Here is a 21715-nt window from a genome sequence, read left to right on the forward strand (position 1 = left end):
CTCGCCGGGGAGGATTATAGCCAGATGTGGCAGCGGGACGGCGGGGAGATGCCAAGTTCTCTGAGCCTGGGATAGGAGACCTCGACTCCGCTCCAGACCCCGCAGTGACATTAAATGAAAGGGGGGCTCGATCTCACGAGAATTATATAGGCAGCGAGACGCACCCCTAAATGACAGCCGGGCGGGCCACTGACGCGGACCGCTCGGCCGCGTGGGGGCGCACAGTGGCCGGCGCGCTGCCCCGGCGGCCAATGACTGGCGGGGTCGCGGGCGGGGCCGGGGGCGGGGCAGCCGGCGCTCCAGCGGCGGGGGCGGAGTCGCGGCGGGGAGGCGGGGCGCCCGGCAGCGGCGGCCAAAGCAGCCTCGGCGGCAGCCGCGGCAGAACCGGCAGCGCCAGTGGCTGGTGAGGGGCTTGCGGCGGCGGTGGGGCGCGCGCGGCCTGGAGCTAGGGGCACAGAGCGGCTGCGCGGAGGGGCGCGGGGCTGAGGGGCGGCGCCGTCTGCCTGGCTCTGAGGCGCGGGATCACGGGAGATCCACCTGCTGGTAACGGAGCCGCCTGCGCCGCGGCCGGGCCGGGAGCTCGCGCGGCGCGGGCTGCTGCGGGGCTGGTTGGGCGCGGGCTGGGCCGCGGGGCGCGGGCCGGCTGTCCTGGCAACTCCATCAGCCCCCGCCTCCGCTGCCCCTCGGAGTGGCGCGCGCTCCGGTAGCGGGCCGGGCGCCTGGTGCGTGCGGCGGGGTTTGTTGACTTTGGGGCAAAGTGAAGGGAAGAGTGGGTTTGGGGGTGCGGAAGGGGCGGGAGAGTTTCCCGGGGACAGGACCGGGCTGCCGGAGGGCCCACGCCGGGCCCCGGCGCCTCCATGGGGCCGCGAGGCAGGTGAGGCGGGGGCCAGGTTGTCCCGGGCCCGGAGGCGAGGGCTGCTCCCCACCGGGGCGAAGGAGGCATGCAGCCTGGGTAGCTAATTTTCCTACAAAGTGAGGACCTGGTGATGGTCCGCTGTGAAAGAGCAGCCTATCCGCCCCAGGCCTCAGCCCCCCTTCGGGCGGAAGCTGCACGTGGGACCCTTAGGTTGGGTGCAGGTGATTCCATCGAGTGTACCAGGTGGTATCTCGCAGGCGTGTTTTATGAGCTGGCGGTCACACCACTCGCGCGCCCGCTTTTATTTCTCGCAGCGTGTGTTTCTCTGGAGCCCGTTCATTGCTTACAATCCGAACTGCGAAATAGGAGCAGGCACAGTGTGTGTGTGTTGAATGCTTTCCATATATTCTCCTGTTGTGCTTTTTTGCTGAGGGACAAGTTCTGATCAAAGATAATGACAACGTTGTTCGTTTGAATTTAGAAGCTAAATTTAGCAACATAAGCGTTTTATGGTTTACCTTTCCTTTTCTGGATGTTTCAAAAAAAAAAAAAAATAGTTTTGCTAGCAGGTTACCCTGGCATTAGTTTCTTTAGCTCACAGATGTAAATCCAGACACTCACTGGATGAGGAAATTGTGTAAGTTGTAATAAAAATATTAATCCTTTTATAAGTGTAACATGAATGAACTTTAACATAATGGCGGTGTATAAAGTTACATAGTTTATGTCTTGGATTTCATGATTGTGCCTTTCTTCCTTCAGGCACCTCTGTCCTGTCTGTGGGACGGTAATTAAGGAATTGGGCAAGTGTTCAGCAGAAGTGTTCTCAGCCGTGGAACATTGAATATTTCAGAGAACACTTTAAAATAATTTATTATCTAATAATAAAACACAGGACTGCGGCTCTTAAAGATCTGTTAATAAAACAGATTTTTCTGTCTGAGCTCTATAGTTGAAAGTTCCACTCATCTTTGTCAGGATGGACAAGATGACTAGTAATTTTAGCCACTACCATGTTTCCCCGAAAATAAGACCTAATCAGAAAATAAGCCCTAGCATGATGTTTCAGGATGACGTCCCCTGAACATAAGCCCTAATGCGTGTTTTGAAGCAAACCTTAATATAAGACCTGGTCTTATTTTTGGGGAAACACGGTACCAGTTTTTTATTGTTAAGGATTCTAATGTGTAAAGTCTCAGACTAAAATGTTTGCAAATGTGGACACTGATAAAAATATGGGTCACTTTGTCTTTCACTTTAGGTGATCAGTCCATCCAAAGGGCTGTGGTTGTCCAGCCTGTGAACTAACTGCCTCTCCTGGTTTAAGAGCACGGGGGTCATTAGTTTTGCTCTTGTCTGGAGCACTTCATTTGTACCATGTAGTTAAACTTCATTAGTTTGGAAACCCTAATTAAAAATGTATGACTGCATCCTTACTGAGTAAAATGCTCTTTTATTTCTCCTGCAGAATTTCAGGTCATATTTGTTAGAATTCATTATACGCATGTTCTTCAAACCTGAGCTTAATAACTTCCTAGATCCAGTATTTAATATTTCTTGTGTTTTTCACAAATTGTCAATAGTATATCTGTAGAATACTTTGATTTTAGAGTTCATTCACTTAAATTGTGTGTACACAATTTATACTGAATTTTATATGGGCTTTATTTGTATTTAATAAAACTGTATTTTAAAATATCCTTAATTTTATGATTCTCTGCTTACTCTAATAGCCTGTATACTTAGATTTTTTTACTAGGACAAAAATCCTTCCTCTGAAATAAGGTAGGGCTAAGTATATAGCAACAGAAAGTTACATGCATTTTTATATAATGCCACCCCAGGATTAAAATTCCAAGTTATATAAGTCACTGAGTTATCACTTCTCTTTTTATAACCGGACCTCATTACTAGGTGCTTATTGATATAAAACAAGATATTAGGCAATTTATGGAATTTAGTTGAAATCAGATAATTTCACCATGATGATTTTAAATTCTAAATTGTAAACATGGATGTATTTGATGTTAACTTCTTTTAACTATAGAAGGTGAATAACTGGGTTTAGAAAACAGTGATAACTTGTAAGTGAGAATATCGTTGGAGTTCCTTGTTTGCAGATAGTAAGAGTAAGCAAGAAGGGGTGGGGGGAGGGTGTTCAGTGCTTCTAGAATATTGTACCACAGTTAGAGCTTCTGGCCTAGGAGGGTTAACAGACATGCCTGAGGGTGTATGTGGGGCGGTAGTGGTGCTTAGCCAAAGGCTACAGGAAGTGAGAAATTTGTTTAAAGTGGTAAGTTTAAACTTTGAAATTTCCTATGCATTTTGAAGACCCATATTTGTTATGGAATATAAAACTTTTTTAAATTCACCCTTAAACTGTTGGGTGAAGTTACCAACACTTCGGGAACATTCTTCAGTGTAACCTGAGACTTGGAGTGTCCCTGGCACTTGCCTTCCAAGTGCTAGGGTGCAGGTGGCCGAGTTTGAGTGGCAAAGGGTAGTAGGTAAGAACTTAGACCTTAGACATTGAAGTCATACACATTAAGGTTCTCTTTGGGTTCATTTCCTTGTGCCCATTTCCTTGTGCATAAAATAGGATTAATAATGCCTGCCTCATGGGATTTTGCAAAGATTTAAAACATACAATGGACCCAGCACAGGAAACACTCAGTGAGTTGTAGTGTCTATGATTATTATTACTAATACTGTGCCCTACTGATCCGTCTTCACTAGTAGAGATTTCTGGTAACGTTCAGTTTTGCAAAGTAGCTGAGATGGTAGTTTTTGAATTGCCTACAAATGGCCAATTGAATCAGCCATATTCTTCTACTGAGGGAATTGTCCCTTGGGCTTGTGAGGCATTTTTGGAGGTGCATTAACTCACCCCACTAGAGTGTCATTTGGTATATTGCCAAGTGCATCTTGTGGTCCCCTTGAGGCCACCAGGAATCAATGCACATCTGCGTGACTGACATGCTCCCAGGGGATAGACCTGCTGTGCATAGAGTGCACTGAACCAGTAGCGGGCTGCAGTTTTTTTGTTTGGTTTTATTTTTAATACACTTAACATTTATTGAGAACCGATTATGTGGTAGGCAGCCATGCTTAGGTGCTTCTTGTGACTTCATTTCATTCCAGTTTCTCAACAGCTCTATTAAATGGGTGGCGATCTCCTGGATTTTCTGAGTTAAAGCAATGCTAAGGGATGGGTCCTAGGTCACACAGTATCCTGGCTGGATGGCTGCATTTTCTAAATGCCTAAATATTCCAAATTTCCACCTTGGGAGTAGGTTAATCTGTGGAAAAACTACATTTATTCTATGATGATGGTAAATAACAGCAATAACTGTAACCCTTTTCAGACTTTTGACATGTGTAAGGGGCCAGGACAGGTTGTTTTCTTATTTTGTGGGTGAACCGATAAGGCCTAGATAAGTGACATACCGAAGTCCTGTAAGCAGCGATGGAGCCAGGCCCAGAACCCAGGGCTTTTGACCCTTACATGTTGTGTAGTCTGTCCGTTTTCTCAAGTTTTTTTAAACATTATTATTGCATAATAGGAAGACTGAAGAGGGTGAAGATTGTGTTACTCAGGAACCATTGTGTGATCATGAGAGTTCTCAGCTTGGAATCTGTGGCTTATTATATGTTTAATGAGCCCCCCAGTTTCCCTCTTTAAATAAGTAACCATAACTTCCTTCTCACAGACAAAACCAAACCAAGGAGGAGGGAATATATGCAGTTGGAAGCTTTTTTCTCCGGAGGAGAAGAACCGTATAATTCTAGTATAATGACTGGTTTAGATGTGGGGATAATCTTGATACATTGTAGCTCTACAAAAAGTCTGTTTGTAATGGTCACTAATAAATAAAGAAACCAATATTTTGTATTACTGAACAAGTTTTTCTTTCTGTTTTCCTCTTGGTTCAGAAGAAAGCCTGAGACATCAACCTATGAAGACTGTGAAGACAGTTCTGAATAGCAGTTGTGACTGGTGGTGCTGTCACACTTATTCTGCAGAGCCTCTGAAATGAACCTCTCTTATTGATTGTTTTGATTGGCCCGGAACCAGGAGTACTGGATTCAGTTGACTTCATAAATGTATGAACCAGTGTGATGGTGAAATGAGATGAGGCTCCGAAATGGAACTGTAGCCACTGTTTTAGCTTTCATCACTTCGTTCCTTACTTTATCTTGGTATAGTACATGGCAAAATGGGAAAGGTAAGGCAAAGATCTCCAAAAATGTACATGAAATGTACTAGGCTTTTTGCTTTGTTAACGATGCATAAATGCTGAGGTTAAATACTTCAGCAGTCTGCATGTTGCATGCTATCTGCTGGTGGCCTGGAAGTTTCTTTCTGGCATAAAAATAAAATGGTATTCTTGGACAGAGGAGACAGAGCATTTCTAATTTGAATGGGGTTTATTTTGTTTTCGATTTCTTATAATTGCACTCAGAGGAACAGATAATGATCGGTGGTTTATGTTATACAGGGTGGCCACGTTGAATAATGAAGACTTTTGTTTGGGCATTTTATTTTTATTAGTAAACATCATAAATGTTTAATAAGCATCCTTGTACTGGATGTTGTATAAAATGCCTAAAAGGACACAGCCAGAACCTTCATGAAATTTATATGCTGCTTATACTAATGATTTGGTGCTGTGTAGTTAATAATTTAAACTGCCTAGATTGACAGATTGCTCTTGAGGCAAAAATATTTATGAAGTGGGGGAGAAGTTCTGATTAGAAAATTTTTTTAATTTTAAAAAGTTAATTGTGTTTGGACTGTTGAACTGTGTTTTCCAAGAAGGTTATCTGTTCAGTGACTGGAATTGTATTCAGGGATAGTGGGTTTTTGTTTTTTGCTCTTTTGGAAGAGAAATTATTTGGAGTAAATCCTACCCCCAATTTTTACCTCTCCTTTCCTTGTAATAACCTAAGGAATGTTGAGGCAAGAAGGATGGAGGTGTCGAGATGAGTGCATATTTGGTTTGTTACAGTCAAGTTAGAGTAATCATTGTCACCTGGTTATTTGAAGCTGCTGTTGCCTGCATTGATTTGACTTGTATGAGGATAACTGAAAAGATGGATTCATGACTGAAGTTTTTTCTGTGTGTGTGTGTGTGTGTGTGTGTGTAGTGAACTGATATAAGTGAAAAAAGCATATGCTCTGTGCTTTGAACGAGTATGGTATTCTTTTTCTCTTTTTTTTCTGTGAGTTGAGGTCTAATTTGCGTGGGGAATCGCTTTGGGGAAAAATGAATGAAAAACTTGTTGAAGACCTTTCTTCTTCATGGACAAATATATACATTTTAGATTTCCTTTTTAAATTGTGCCAAAGGGAGAAGATTTCCTTAGGAAGAACTTCAAATAGTTAATTAATCAAGCTGTTGATTGTCCCCAAGATTTACTCTTGAAATAAGGGAATGACCATAAGAAGAATATATGGGTTTTTTTTCCTTATCAGGAAACATACTTATTCAGAGAGTTATAGTAATGGAGAAACTTGACCTTTCTTCTCACTGTGTGTAATTTAAGGGATTAAAAGTTTTGGAATCTCTGTTCCATTGTTCTTGTTTCTTATGTAAGGGCATTATAAGCATTTTTTTTTTTTTTTTTTGGTATTAAGCTGTCTTTAGAATCAAAATTGATTTAAACAATATAAGATTCTTTCACCATGTGGTGTTAGATACAGACACAAAAAGTGTTCTTTTGGTTATCGCTTGAACAGCTGTGTAATCCTTCCGTGCATACTCTTATGCTGGTTTTCTGCTTAGTGTTTTGTCCAGTCTCTTTCAGGTATCAACAGAGGTCTTCTGTTGTGGTTATGTAAAATCCCCTGTGTTGTAATGCTATCGTTTATGTAACCACCCCAACTGCTGAGCATTTGGATTCTTTCTAGATTGTTCTGGGAGTCAGACGCTCGGGTTTTCTGGTACAGACCTGATTTCAGATATTCCCGTATACCCATAAACCATGTACTGTGATTTTTATTTTGAAAGCATGGTTTCCATACTCATTGACATTGCTGAAATAATAGTTTAATTATAGAATTATTGTTATTCCATCCTTTCTGTGGATGAGAAAACCAAAGCAGAGTGGCTGAGAAACTTGCCAAGGTTATGCATTAAGTGGTGGAGTGAAGGTTGAACTGAGACCTGCCGATTCTAGAGATTATGCTCTTAGCTATTGATCTATGACCCAAAAGAGCAGAGACAGAGGCTACAAATTTTTGAGACACTTCACAGAAGAAGAGTAAATGTGAAGGCAATACCAGGCAGAGTAAGGGACAGTGGACAGTTCAGGTAGAGGGTGCTGTATGTGAAGCCACGGAATTCTGAAAGGGTGGAGAGTATTTGTGCTTTGGAATTCTGAGATGCTCCCTGGGATTGACACGTAAGATTCCTAGATCGTCTCAAGGTGTAGCAGGCAATCAACAGTGCGGTTCCTAGAAGTATATCTAGCTTGTCTTAGTCTTTATTTACCACTTGGAAGAACACACGAGCTGGTCCCTGGGATTGGCGTAAGTTGGGAGGATGTCAGCAACACAGCCAGGGAAGGGTACTAGTTCCAGCTGAGTACATAGAATTCCCACATAAAAATGAGGCAGAATTCCCAATATGTGACATAGACAGGCTGGGAAAGTTGGGAAAGTGGGACGAGAGTAAGTACATGTCTTACTTCTTGGTGGGGGAACGGCCCCTCATAAACCTCCTACTTTGGTCAGGCACACTCCGGAAGCTGGGAGGGCTGAGCAAGCAGTTGTACGTTCCTTTCCATGGGGACACACAACATTCATGTACACGTTTCTGTGTGGACATACACTTCCATTTTTTTTGGGGGGGGGGGGAATTTTCACCTGGGAGTGAAATTGCTGGTCATATGGTAACTCTACATTAAATCATTTGAAGAGCTGCCAGACTGTTTTCCAAAGCAGCTGGACCATTATGCATTGCTCTAGCAGGGTATGCGTTCCTCTGCCAATCAAATCTACTTGATTTCTTCATATTCTTGACAACACTTGTTATCTGGCTTTCTGATTCTACTACCCTAGTGGTTGTGGAATAGTATTTCATTGTGGGTTTGACTTAACCAGATGACTAATAATGTCTAGCATCTTTTAATGTACTTGTTAGCCATTTGTATATCTTCCTTGGGAAAATGTCTATTCAGATCCTTTGCCTGTTTTAGAAAATGGGTTGTTTTTAAATTGTAAGAGTTGTTTGTGTATGTATTCTAGATACAAGTTCCTTATCAGATGTATGATTTGCAAATATTTTCTTCCTTTCTGTGGGTTGTCTATTCACATTCTTGATGGTGTGCTGTGAAGCACAAAATATTTTAATTCTGATGAAGTTCAGTCTGTTTTTTGTTGTTGCTTGTGCTTTGGATCTAAAATCCATTGCCAAATCCAAGTTCGTGAAGATTCGCCTATGTTTTCTTCTATTTAATCATTTTTGTTGTTAGGTTGTTGATCCATTTTAAGTTAATTTTTGTATGTGGTGGGAAGTAAAGGCCCAGCTTCATTCTTCTGCATGTGGCTACCCGGTTGTCCCGTCACCATTTGTTAAAAACACTGTTTTTTTCCCCGTTGACTGGTCTTGGCATTCTTGTTGGAAATCAGTTGATTATAGATGTATAGACTTAATTCTGGACTCTCAGTTCTATTCCATTGGTCTTCCTTGGGCTAGTACCACACTTTTTTTCTTTATTGAGATAAAATTGGTATATAGCATTATGTAAGTTTCAGGGGCACAACATTATAATTTGATATTTATATGCACAAAAAGTGGTCACAATAAATCTAGTTACCATCCGTCACCATACAATTGACCTCCTCGTCCAGTTTTGCCCACTCCCAACCCCATTCCTCTCTGGTAACCACCAGTCTGTTTTCTGTATCTGAATTTGTTTTTGTTTTGTTTGTTCTTTTGTTTTGCTTTTTAGATTCCACATGTAAGTGAAACCTATAATATTTGTCATTTTCTGTCTGACTTATTTCACTTAGTATAATGCCCTCTAGATCCATCCATATTGTCACAAATGGCAAGATTTTCTTTTTTATAGCTGTGTAGTATTCCATTATATATATACCACATCTTCTTTATTCATTCATCCATCAATGGACACTTAGGTTGTTTTCGTATCTTGGCTATTGTAAATACTGCTGCAATGAACATTGGGGTACATAGAGTAGTTCCCCTTTCTGCAGGGGATATGTTCCAAGACCTCCAGTGGATGCCTGAAACTGTGGATAGTACCAAACCCTATACATATTATGTTTTTCCTATATATACATACCTATGATGAAGTTTTATAAATTAAGTACAATAAGAGATTAACAACAATAATAAACTAGAACAATTATAACAGTATACCATAATAAAAGTTTTATGAATGTCTCTTTCAAAATATCTTACTGTACTGTATTTACCTTTTCCTTACAATGTAAGATGATAAAATGGCTACATGATGAGATGAAGTAAGATGAATGGCATAGGCATTGTGATGTAGTGTTAGGCTACTTTTGACCTTCTGGCAATATGTCACAAAGAGTATCATTTACTTGCTGTAAATGGCTGGTTGTCCCTTGTATCAGGAGGTCTCTTGCTGAAGTCTTTGTATAGGCTTTCTGGCACAACACCTTGCTGTCAGTCAGAATACGTTTTCTGTTCGTGTCTGCTGATTGTCTTATGGGTGTTCCCTTGTACATAACAAGTTGTTTTTGTCATGCTGCTTTTTAAGATTCTCTCTATCTTTAACTTTTAACTCTGTGATTTTAATTATAATGTGTCTTTGTGTAGATCTCCTCGGCTTTGTCTTGTTTGGAACTCTGGGCATCTCGGATCTGGATGTCTGTTTCCTTCCTCAGGTTAAGGAAGTTTTTGGACATCATTCCTTCAAATAAACTTTCTGCCTTTTTTTCTCTTCTCTTTCTGGGATCCCTATAATTTCAATGTTGTTCCTTAGATGTTGTCCCATAAGTCCCTTAAGCTATCTTCACTCAAAAAAAAAATTTTTTTTTTTTTTTTTTGCTGCTCTATTTGTGTTTGTTCCACTGCCCTATCTTCCAGGTCACTGATCCTTTCTTCATCTCGTCTGCTGTTGAACCCCTCTAGTGTAGTTTTCAGTTCAGTGATTGTATTTTTCAGCTCTGTGACTTCTGTTTGGTACTTATTATGTTTTCACTTTGTTGAAGTTCTGTCTGTGTTCATCCATTCTTTTCTCGAGAGTGGTGAGCATCTTTATGACCATTACTTTGAATTCTTTATCAGGTAAGTTATTTATCTTCATTTCATTTAAGGTTTTCTTTGGAAGGGGGGTTATGTTGTTCTTTCATTTGGAGCATATTCCTTTATTTCCTCATTCTACTTGACTGTGTATATTTCTGTGTATTAGGCAAAACAGCCATCTCTCCAAGTCTTAAATGAATGGTCATTAGAAGACTGGAAGTGTGTTTCAGTCTTTTGTCTGTGCAGTGCAGTAGGGGAGGTAGCCTGCCAAGAACTAGCTCTCAGATTGTTCCCCTGGGGCTCAGAAATGCAAGCCCCTCTGGCCACAAGCACCCAGTGTTCAAGGGGCATCCTGTGGTTTACATGCTGGGGCAGAACCACAACAGAGGAACACAGGACCGGGCGAGCCTCCCCCAACCCCACTGGGTTGGGTGGGTGCAGAAACAGGCAGAGGAGCACCGGGTCAGTAGGGTGGGAGAAGAAGCCACAGGGGAGCGGCTGGTATGGGGCAATTAGTGCTAGCAAGGTGATGAGTGCCAAGAATTGTGCCCCCCAGCACCTTTTTCCCCGGAGAGAGAGTTTCAACAGATTCTTGTCTCTCCAGCATACACTTTAAGATTAGTTCATGAATATTCCTCACAGATGATCTAGGAACTTTTTAAACTGCTGCCTCTGCACTGGCACTTGGAGTATGTAAGTCTGTGCACGAGCCTTTGAAGAGCAGAGTCTCAGTTTCCTACAGTCCTGGGTCTCCTGGATGTAAGCTCCATTGGTTTTCAAAACCACCTGTTTTGGGGACTCATCTTTCTGGTGCAGGTCCCAAGAGTTGGGGTGCCTGATGTAGGGCTTGAACCCCCTTGCTCCTTGGGGAGTAGCTCTATGTATCCCTCTGTCTTGTGGGTTGCTATGCTGCGGTGTAGTTCCTGGTGAGACTGCATCTCTGCCTCTCCTACCCAAATTGTGGCCTTTTTATCCTTTGTTGTAGAAGAGCTGTTCTGCTAGTTTTCAGGTCTTTTACAAAGAGCATTGTTTCATATGGTATGTCCACGAGAGGAAGTCAGCTAAAGACCTTTCTTCCTATGCCACCATCTTGAACCCACTTTTATTCCTGTATTGATTATCATTGCTTTGTAGTAAATTTTGAAATACGGACACATAAGTGCTGTTACTTTCTTCTTTTCCAGGATTGTTTTCAATATTTTGGGTCCCTTGCAATTTCATATGAATTTTAGAATCAGCTTGTTAATATAGTAAAAAAGTCAATTGGGATTCTGATAGGGATTGCATTGAAACTATAGATCAGATTGGGTAGTATTACCATCTTAACAGTGTGGACTTCCAGTCCATGAACATGGGATGTTTTTCCACTTATTTTTATCTTTAATTTCTGTCAACAATTTTTTATGTTTTCATAGTATAATTTTTATGCTTTTGTTAAATTTATACCTATTTTATTCTTTCTGATGATATTTTGAATGGAATTGTTCTCTTAATTTTATTTTAGTTTGTTTATTGCAAGTGTATAGAAATCCAATTTATTTTTGTATATTAATCTTGTAGTCTGCAACCTTGCTGAACTTATTTATTAGGTCAAATAGGTTTTTAGTGAATTCTTTAGGATTTTCTACATACAAAATCGTGCCATCTGTGCATAGAAATAATTTTATTTCTTCCTTTCCAATCTGGAGGCTTTTAATTTTTTTCTTGTTTAATTTCCCTGGCTAGAACCTTCATTACAGTGTTTAATAGAAGTGGTGAGAGCTGACATCTTCTCTTGTTCCTTATCTTAAAGAGAAATCAGCCAGACTTTCACATTTCAGTGTGGTGTTAGCTGTGGTTTTTCAGAATATGTTCTTATTTTAGGTCAAGGAAGTTGCCTTCTATTCCTATTTTGCTGATTGTTTTTATCATGAAAGAGTGTTGGATTTTCTTTTCCTGCATCTATTGAGATGAATATCTTTCCTGCATCTATTGAGTGATTTTTGTTTTGTATTAAGATATATTGCATTAATTGATTTTTAGATGTTCAACCAACCTTGCTCTTTGTGTCGGTTTGAATCAATGTCTAGCATCACTTGCTTTCAGCCTGATGAGCTTCAGCCTGATGAGTATTTCTTGTAAGGCAGGTCTTCTAGCAATGAATTCTACCATTTGGGGGGCGGGGGGAGACGGGGAGATATATATATTTTACCTTCGTTTTTGAGAAATAGCTGTGCTGGATATAGGAGTTTTTGTTGACAGGGTTTTTGTTGTTGGTGGTGGGTTTTTTTGGTTTTGTTTTTGGGTTTGTTTGTTTGTTTTTAGCACTTTATGTTATCCCACTGCCTTCTGGCTGCCATTATTTTTGATGAGAAGTCACTATTGATCTTACTGGGGTTCCCTTGTAAGTGATGCATCATTTTTCTCTTGTTGCTTTCAAGATTTTCTTGTATATGACTTTTATCATTTTTACCATGATGTATCTGTTTGTGGGTTTTTTTGTTTGTTTGTTTTTTGTTTTTTAAGATTTTATTGGGGAAGGGGAACAGGACTTTACTGGGGAACAGTGTGCACTTTCAGGACTTTTTCTCCAAGTCAAGTTGTTGTCCTTTCAATCTTAGTTGTGGAGGGTTCTGTTCAGCTTCAAGTTGTTCTTTCAGGCTTAGTTGTGGAGGGCGCAGCTCAGCTCCAGGTCCAATTGCCGTTGCTAGTTGCAGGGGGCACAGCCCACTATCCCCCTTGCGGGACTCGAGGAATTGAACTGGCAACCTTGTGGTTGAGAGCCCACTGGCCCATGTGGGAATCGAACCGGCAGCCTTCGGAGTTAGGAGCATGGAGCTCTAACCGCCTGAGCCACCGGGCCGGCCCTGTTTGTGGGTTTTGATGGGTCTGTTTGTTGCTTCCTAGATGTGTAGATTATTGTCCTTCAATAACTTTGAAAAGTAGTCAGTCATTATTTCTCTTTGAATATTTTTTTTACCTTTCTCTTCTCTCCTCTGGTATTCCCATTACATTTATGATGGTATACTTAACGGTATCCCAAATTTCTCTGAGGCTCTGTTCATTTTTCTTTATTTTTCTTTCCTTTTTTTTTTCTTTTCTTTCTTCAGCTTACATAATCTCTGTTGATCTGTCTTCTGAATCTTGCTGAATTCTTCACGAGTCTTGCTGATTCTTTCTTTTGCAAGTTCAGATCTACTGTGGAGGCCTCTACTGAATTTTTCATTTCTGTTATCATCCTTTTCAGCTCCATAATTTCCATTTGGTTCTTTCTTAAAATGTCAGTCTCTTTATTGGTATTCTTTATTTGATGCACCATTGCCATACCTTCCTTTACTTCGTTAGTGAAGCTTTTCTTTAGTTCTGTGAGCATATTTATAACAGCTGTTTTGAAATTTTTACCTGTTGAATCCTGTCCTTCCTCTCCCTCCCTTCCCCCAAGGTTTAGTCTCTTGTTTGGGTGTGCCTCAAATCATCCCAGGATGACCATTGTTCCTGGTAGGGTTCTCTTCCATGCTTTCATTGACCTCTGCACTAATTGCTGGCTGATTGTTCTGTTGTTTACAATGGTGCACTGGAGCATACGTTCCACAAACTAATCTAATCCCATCGGGGTTCCTTTGAAGAAATTGTTTCTGAGTTCAGTGTTTATTATTTCTGACTCCAGGAAGGCTCCTGCTAGCTGTCACTTTCCCTGTTTCTCTCTTGCAAACTAGCCACCTACGACCTAGGGTATGATTTCATTAGATCCTTTATTCTCCCAATTCCTTCCTTTCCAGCCTCCACTATTTTTGAGGGGGCTTTAGGTTTAAACTCCTCCATGCTCTGTTGCAAATGAAGCTAGTTCCGCTGGGAGATTAAGAGCTGTCTGTTTAATGGCCCGCTTTCCCTGCCCAGGCAAAATTTCTGAGCCAGGGCTCTTGAGGTGGGGGGTGGAGACAATGACAGACTTCTTTCCACTCTAGGAGCTGAGCCCTAGGTTAGGAGAGAGGGTCAGTAGCCTGAGGTTCTCTTGGCTCTGCCTGTCCTGGTGCAGAACCACTGCCTGACTAGCTGGAGGAAGGGCTGCTTGGCCCTCAGTATTCTTAGCACACAGCACCCAAGGTAGAGCCTTGGTGCGTGAAAATATATGAAAAGACCAGCTGTCATATCCTGTTAGCTATAAAAATATAGACACTAAATAAAGCATTTTGTTTAAAACTATGACTCTTATTTGTGAACAAAAGTAATGAACAAAATCTTTTAGATTTTGGTTTCTTCTAGTGTTTCTTTATGGAATAAGCAAAGCTTTCAAACAGGATATAAGGAAAATTAATAGTAAGTCTAGGATTTGGAGTACACTACCATGGTTCTGGCTCACTGAGCTTGTGTAATAGTGTCTGCTGAGTGCCTTTTTTTGCATGTTAAGAGGTTTGGATTACATTAGTGACTACATCAGAGGAAAACCCCTGCACTAGTGTGAAGGTGGGGAGGGAGACAGCTAAAAAACCATAAATAAGTCAAACAGGAAGCTGAAGGGTAATAAATGTGTTCCTTAATTTCTTTATTTTGAAATAATTTTAGATTTACAGTAAATTTATAGAAGTAGCACACAAAATTCCCTCATAACTCATAATATGAACAACTTACATAACCACAGAGTACAGTTTTCTAAAACAAAAAGTTGACTTTGATACGTGCTATGAACTAATCTACAAACTTGACTTAAATTTCGCCAGCTGTTCCACTAGTGTCCTTCTGTTCCAGGACCCAGCCCCAGATCCCACATTGCGTTGAGTTGCCGTGTTTCCTAGTCTCCTCCCCTGTAGGGACTTCCCTCAGTTTTTCTTTGTCTTTTATGTCCTTGGAACTTTTGAAGATATTTGGCCAGTTATTTTGTAGAATGTCCCTTAATTTGAGTTTGATGATTTCTCATGATCAGATTGAGGTAATGCATTTTTGGCAAGAATTCCACAGAAATGACCTGTATCCTTCTTATTACATTATATCAAGAGGTGCCTGATGTCGACATGTCCCGTCATGGGTTTTGTTAACTTTGATCACTTGGTTAAAGGGGTGTCTGCCTGGCTTCTCCTGTAAAGTGACTCTTTTTTTCTTTTGTAATTCATAAGCGTTTTGTGGAGTCATACATTAAAACTAAGCAGATGTCCTGTTTCTCACCATGCTTTTGCCCACAAGCTTTAACCTCCATTGATGATTTTTGTCTGCATCAGTTGTTACTGTGGTGTTTGCCAAATATGATTTTCTATTTCCATCATTCCTTCCAAACTTATTAACTGGTCCTCTGCTGAAAGGAAGAGATGTCTTCTTTTCTCTCATTTATTTCTTATTTCTTTATATGAGTATGAACTTCCGGATAGTATGAACTATTTATTTTGTTCTGTGGATTATAATCCTTTATTATCATTAGTTATTTTGTTGTTTAAATTGTCCTAGTGGTGGCCATTGGCAGCTTCTTCAAGTTGGCTTTTGTGCCTTCAACACGCCCGTCATTGTTTTCAAATTTATTGAGGTGAAATTCATATAACATAAAATTTACCATGTTAAGTGAACAGTTTAGTGGCATTTAGTACGTTCATGGTGTTGTGCAACCACCACCTTGACCGAGCCTCCATTTAGTTTTTGAGCAATTTTTAATTTTCTGGAGCCATAAGATGCTCCAGTTCATCTTGTCTTTACCCTGCTCCAGTCCTGGAAGTACCATTATCCAAAGGAAGCTCTAGTTCCTTTGGATAAACGTGTGCTCATTGGTATCTCCAATTCTGGTCCTTCTCTGTGGCCATTGCAAGGACATGTATGTGTGATACATGCACATCTGTATTTATTTCTATTATATATCCATCTGTATATATTTTTTAAAAAATGACCACCATGAGTTCATACTGATCCCGCTGATTTTAATCCAGTACTATAGTATTCATTCTAGTCTCCACTTCTCCTTGCTAATAACCCGTCTCTGGCAGTAAAAAACATGTCGGTTAGTATCCCAATATAATTACTTACTTGCTCAATCCCAGTATATACATACAGTAGTTTCAGAAGTGCTAACCCATATCCCAGTGAAAAATAAATTTACTAGGGACGATATTTGTGCACAGTTCTTTTTGTATTTAGATTTGCAGTGTGGAACTTGTTACTTTCAAACCATTTTGTATGAGTGAGTCATACCAAGAGCCAGGTATATCATGGAAAGTGTGGAATTTTTCACTTCTAAAATATTTGAATTAAGTCATAGAGCAGATCCAGAAAGAACTCCACAGATTATAAATGCCTGACTTGCTCAGGAATAGTAGGATTTGATCCCTTTTCAGAAGTGAACGGCAGAGGTTGTAACATTTAAGATGCTGCTCATGGTTTTCTTTTCCTGAGGAATAATGGCATTATTATCATTGGGGAGAAATAAGAGTCTAGAGGCGTTGGTTCTCTTGCAGCTTGCTCTTTGATTTTAGAAAAGTCACTTTGGCTCTCTTGAGATTGGTTTTTTCTTTCTTTTTTCTTTTGCTTCATTCCACTGTTAATGATAATGGAAGAGTTTTAAAGATTGGGTGAAGTGCTAAAGGGCAAATGTAGGCAAACGAGTTTTTTTTTTGTTTGTTTTTTTAAGGACAGGAATGTGGATACTGCAAATTACAGAGCTTAACATTTGGGAACAGACATTAATTGGGTACTTTGTGAGCATGAATACTTATAAAAAGAAGTAGTGATTGTTAGCAGCCAGAAAAAATGAAGTAGGATTGAGTCTAGATAATGAGCTTCTGAAGGACAGAGACCATGTCTCCCAATTTTTTAAAATTTCAAAGTATACAGAAAAATATAATGAATCATATAGGTGCATTCCCCTTAGATTTTCATATTCACTTCCAATCTTTCATTTTAAGTAGATAAAGCATGGCAGATCTACCTAAAATCTCCTACCCACTTGTCACTTCCACCTCCTACCTTGACTGAGGCAAACCACATCATGTTGTGTACTCTTCTAGTCCATTTTTATACATTGGTTTGTGTCTATAAACATCTATATATTATAGGTATGTATATGTGTACATAAATAATTTTGTGTGTTTTAAAACATTTACACAAACAATATGCTATGTGTAAGAGTATTATGCAAGTGTTATTCCATATAGATAGATAAAAACATCTTGATTGTTTTCTACTCCCATCATTTCAGTGTCTGGGGAGGGACGCACCCCGGCAGGCCTGGCTCTACCATTTTTGCTGGTGTCACTCTATAGCCGTTTTTACACCATTCTGTGTTTCAGTTCCTAGTCCAAGTTTCTCTAAACTGTTTGTGTAACATTTTCAATCCTTGTTCATTCAAATGCTTGTCTTTTAGGGTTTAGCTCATGGCATGGCAGACATGACTTTGTTGTCCCTACATACATGGTAGATAATATTTAGGACATGATATGAAAACTTCCATTATTTTTTAATTTTTTTAAATAGTTCTCTCTCTTTTGTTTAATCACTTAGTTATTTTGTTGTTGTTTTGACATACACTATTATTTATATTAATTTCAGGTGTATAGCATAGTAGTCCGACAGTTATAGAATTTAAGAAGTGGGCCCCCTGACTATTCTAGTACCCACTTGGCACTATACGTCGTTACTACCATATTATCAACTAGTTCCCTGGGCTTTACTTTATATCCCCATGACTGACTTGTAACTACCAAGTTGTACTTCTTAATCCCTTCCCCTTTTTCTTTTCCACCCTGCCTCTCAACCCCCTCCCATCTATCACCCTGGTAAATCTAGTGCCCCTCTGACACCATACATACACTGGTCATCACCATACTATTGACTATATTCCTTATGCTGTACCCTACATTCCCATGACTACTGTGTAACTACCAGTTTGTACTTTTTAATCCCTTCCCCTTTTCACCCACTTCCCAACTCCTCTCCCGTCTGGCAGCCATCAAAATGTTCTCTGTATCTGAGTTTGTTTGTTCGTTTTGTTCTTTAGATTGCACATATAAGCGAAATCACGTTGCATCTGTCTTTCTCTGTCTGACATACTCTATTCAGCACAATGCCCTCCAGGTCCATCCATGCCACTGCAGATGGCAAGAACGCATTCTCTTCCATGGCCGAGCGATATTCTATTGTATATATGTACCACCTCCTCTTTATCTCTTCATCCATCGACAGACACCCAGGCCGCCTCCACACCTTGGCCCGTTATAAACAATGCTGCAATGAACATACGGATGTACATGTCTCCTTGACGTAGCGAAAACTGTTATTTTTATCAGACTCTTTAACATCCACACTGAATTCCTCATTCTCAGTATCTGGGCACACTTAGTTCTTGGTATCTAGTAATAGGAATTTTATTGTTAGTTGATTTTCATTAAGTTCAGATTATTCTATGATCACATAATCAGTTGTGTGATTACAGCTAATGTTTTCCATGGACATTATTTCCTGTACAATTAGGGTGATCCTATACTTTATTGTTCAAATTGGGGCACTTGAGAGTAAAGAGGGTGCTGTTAACAATTCTGCTGGGTAACAGTTAGAAATTGGAACTGTCCTAAACAAAGGTAAGTCCTGGATGTAGTCACCCTATTAATGAAGTGAAAGATAATGGTAGAAAATGGTTGGCCATGTTCACACAGAGCAGGGCAGCAGATTCAGTCATGCTGGGAAGCGAAGCTCTCCACGATCTAGAACCGTCATTCAGAATCATCGTGCACCCATGTACCTGAGAGAGTGCGTGGCCCAGGGCATTCGTAAAACAGGGGAAACCAGCGCCGAGTGATAATTAATGCTTTAAGGAGGGAGCATAAATGGTATGGGGAGGGGAAACATTTCCCGAGGTGGTGGCAAGCTTTTGCTGAAGCAGCACTGAAAGGAAGATACCTTTTAGTGTGCTCATTAAGATTAGAAAGTCTTAATAAACCTATCTAGAACAAAGCCACTTCTCAAGGTAAATGAGCGTTGCCCTTTCTGCCTTGATTGGGTGCGAGAGGAAAGATAACTTGGGTTTCCTTATCAGAAAACTAAGATTAAAGTTAAGTAAAAATAGGACACTCCACATGTCTTCCTGTCACTTCCTTATACCGGGATGGGCTTCCTGCACGTGAATTGTGCCTCTTGTGTTCTGTGTACTGTCCAGAAGTTTTGTGCTAAACTAGAGTGGAGTCATTGAACAAGGCCTGCAGTACTCTGCGTGCTTCAACTAGTGCAGTGATGGACTAGATCTTGAGGGAAATGTACTGTCCTAGTTACAGTTTGCTAGTGGTCGATTGGCATCGTGCTCTTTGGTTTGTAAGTAGCTGTCTTCATATTGCTTTTTCTCTCTTCAGCTTAGTTAACTTATTCATTAACCTAGTGTTTATTGAGCACATATGAGGTACTCATCCACTAGGTCCTGTAGTGGTGAACAAATAGGTGACGTCCTTGCTGTCGTAGAGCCCATTTATTGAGATGCTAAGGGAGGAGGGGGAGTCACACCGTAACAGGTCAGCAACTGAACAGACTAGATTATTTCAGGTAGCAGTGAAGACTGACAATAAAACAAGCTAATGTGATGGAGAATGGCGGTGGTGGGAGTGAGGTCTATTTAGATACAGGTAGTCAGAGAAGGCCTCTCTGAGGAGATGACAGTTGAAATGAAGCCTTAAATGGTAAGAAGCCAGAAAAAGAGGGAGGAGAAGTCCCAGCTGTAGAAAGAGCAAGTATAAAGAACTGATATGAAGTATCTGTTTATTTAGACCTTTGATTTCTTTCATCAGTTTTGTAGTTTCTGCATTTAGATCCTGTACATATTTTGTTAGATATATACCTAAGTATTTAATTTTGGGGGCTGCTAATGTAATTGATATTTCAAATTTCAAATCTCAATTTTTTATTGCTGGGATATAAGAAAGCAGTTGATGTTTGTAGATTAATCTTGTATGTTGGAACCTTGCTATAATTGCTTATTAGTTCCAGGAGGTTTTTTTATTGTTGTTGACCTTTGGGATTTTCTAAATCGACAATTATGTCCTCTGTGAACAAAGACCATTTTCTTTCTTCCCAATCTGTCTACTCTTTATTTCTTTTTTGTGTTTTATTGCATCATCTAGGACATCCAATATGATGTTGGATACCATGTTTCCCTGAAAAGAAGACCAAGCCAGACAATCAGCTCTCATGTGTCTTTTGGAACAAAAATGAATATAAGACCCAATATGATATTATATTATATTATTATAATGTTATGTTATATTATATTTATTATATCATATCCATCTTACAGTAAAATGAGACCGGGTCTTATATTCATTTTTGCTGATTGACCGGCTAGGTCTTATTTTCGGGGAAACACAGTAGGAGTGGGGAGAACAGACATCCTTGCCTTGCTCCTGTGGGAAAGCATCTGGTTTTTCATCACTAAGTGTGATATTAGCTGTAGATTTTTTGTAGATGTTATTTCTCAAGTTGAGAAAGTTCCCCTGTATTCCTAATTTGTGGAAAGCCATTACTTGTTTTGTCACTTTTTCTCTCTGCTTTCTTTCTGTATGCCTGATGGTAGCTCGTACGCTGAGGCTGAGTTCAGGTTTCTTCAATCTTTTTTCTCTCTGTTCTTCAGCTTAGATAATTTCTATTGATCTAACTTCAAGTTCACTGATGTTTTGCTGTAAGAAATCTGCTGTTGAGCCTCTCCAGTGAAGTTTTCATTTCAGTTACTGAACTTTCAACTCCAAAATTTCTGTTTTGTTTTATTTCTACCTCTTTATTTTCTCCATTCACTGCGGTAGTTTCATCACACTTTCCTTTAATTCTTTAAATATGGTTTTATTTAGTTCTTTTATCCTAGCTGTTTTGAAATCTTCATCTGCTAAATCCAACATCTGGAAACACTCAGACCATTTCTATTGACAGCTTTTAATTGTTTTTTTCCCCAAAAAATGGGTCACACTTTCTTTTTTCTTTGCATGTCTTGTAAAGTTTTGTTGACTGCTATATATTTTAGATACTATATTGATGCAACTCTAGATTCTCTTTACCCCGGAAGATGTTGGTGGTTTTGTTTGCTTATTTATTTAGTAATTTGATTGGACGAAATCTCCACAGTCTGTGTCTCGCACAATATGTGACTACTGATGTCTTGACACGTTGGATTTGTTTTTATATTTAAGCCTGGTTTCCTAGAAGGGTTGCCCCTGTGTCTGCATAGCACAGTGTCCATGTGAAGATTGGTCAGAGGTTGTAGTCCGACCCTTGGAGCCAGTAAGGCTCTCTTCTCTGCTCATGGGTTCAGGGGACACTGAGCGCAGTCATCCTGCAGGCTGTTCACACGTGTGCCCCAGTTTTACTTTCCTCCGGCCTCTTTCTCAGTTACTCTGTGTGTGCACTGGTTTGTCAGCCAGGCTTGGTCTCTGCTGGGCATGTTCACAGCCTCCAGTCAACCTGGGACATGTAAAGAGCTTCTAGCCCTCTAAAGTGATCTCACTCACTTCCTCTAAGTCTTTGCCTGGTCTGCCTGTCGCTTGCCCCAAATAGGGCAGCGACCTCAGGCTGGCAGAGCCGCAGGCCCTCCCCATTAGTTTGCCTCTGAGATTGCCATTCGGACCAACAGCGTCCAAATCAAATGCATCCTCTCTGGCAGGGCAGTGAATCTGGTGGTTCCAAGGCCTGTCCCCGC

At 40.4% G+C, this 21715-nt stretch overlaps 1 protein-coding gene across 3 annotated transcripts in view; it reads left to right on the forward strand.

The window, feature by feature from the left end:
- The first annotated feature begins 309 nt into the window (after positions 1 to 309).
- MGAT4A (alpha-1,3-mannosyl-glycoprotein 4-beta-N-acetylglucosaminyltransferase A) overlaps positions 310 to 21715 on the forward strand; it is a 95813-nt gene continuing 74407 nt past the window's right edge. Inside the window, exons 1-2 of one of the 3 annotated variants that reach the window (XM_074332346.2) lie at positions 310 to 403; positions 4790 to 5082. In XM_074332346.2, coding sequence (XP_074188447.1) covers positions 4989 to 5082 — 94 coding nt within the window. In that variant the 5' untranslated portion in view covers positions 310 to 403; positions 4790 to 4988. The other 2 variants (XM_074332347.2, XM_019753866.3) reach the window with 2 other exon arrangements.

The sequence above is a fragment of the Rhinolophus sinicus genome, chromosome 2 (genome assembly GCF_057876585.1).
Source record: "Rhinolophus sinicus isolate RSI-liver-muscle chromosome 2, RSI-T2T, whole genome shotgun sequence".
Classification (NCBI taxonomy): domain Eukaryota; kingdom Metazoa; phylum Chordata; class Mammalia; order Chiroptera; family Rhinolophidae; genus Rhinolophus; species Rhinolophus sinicus.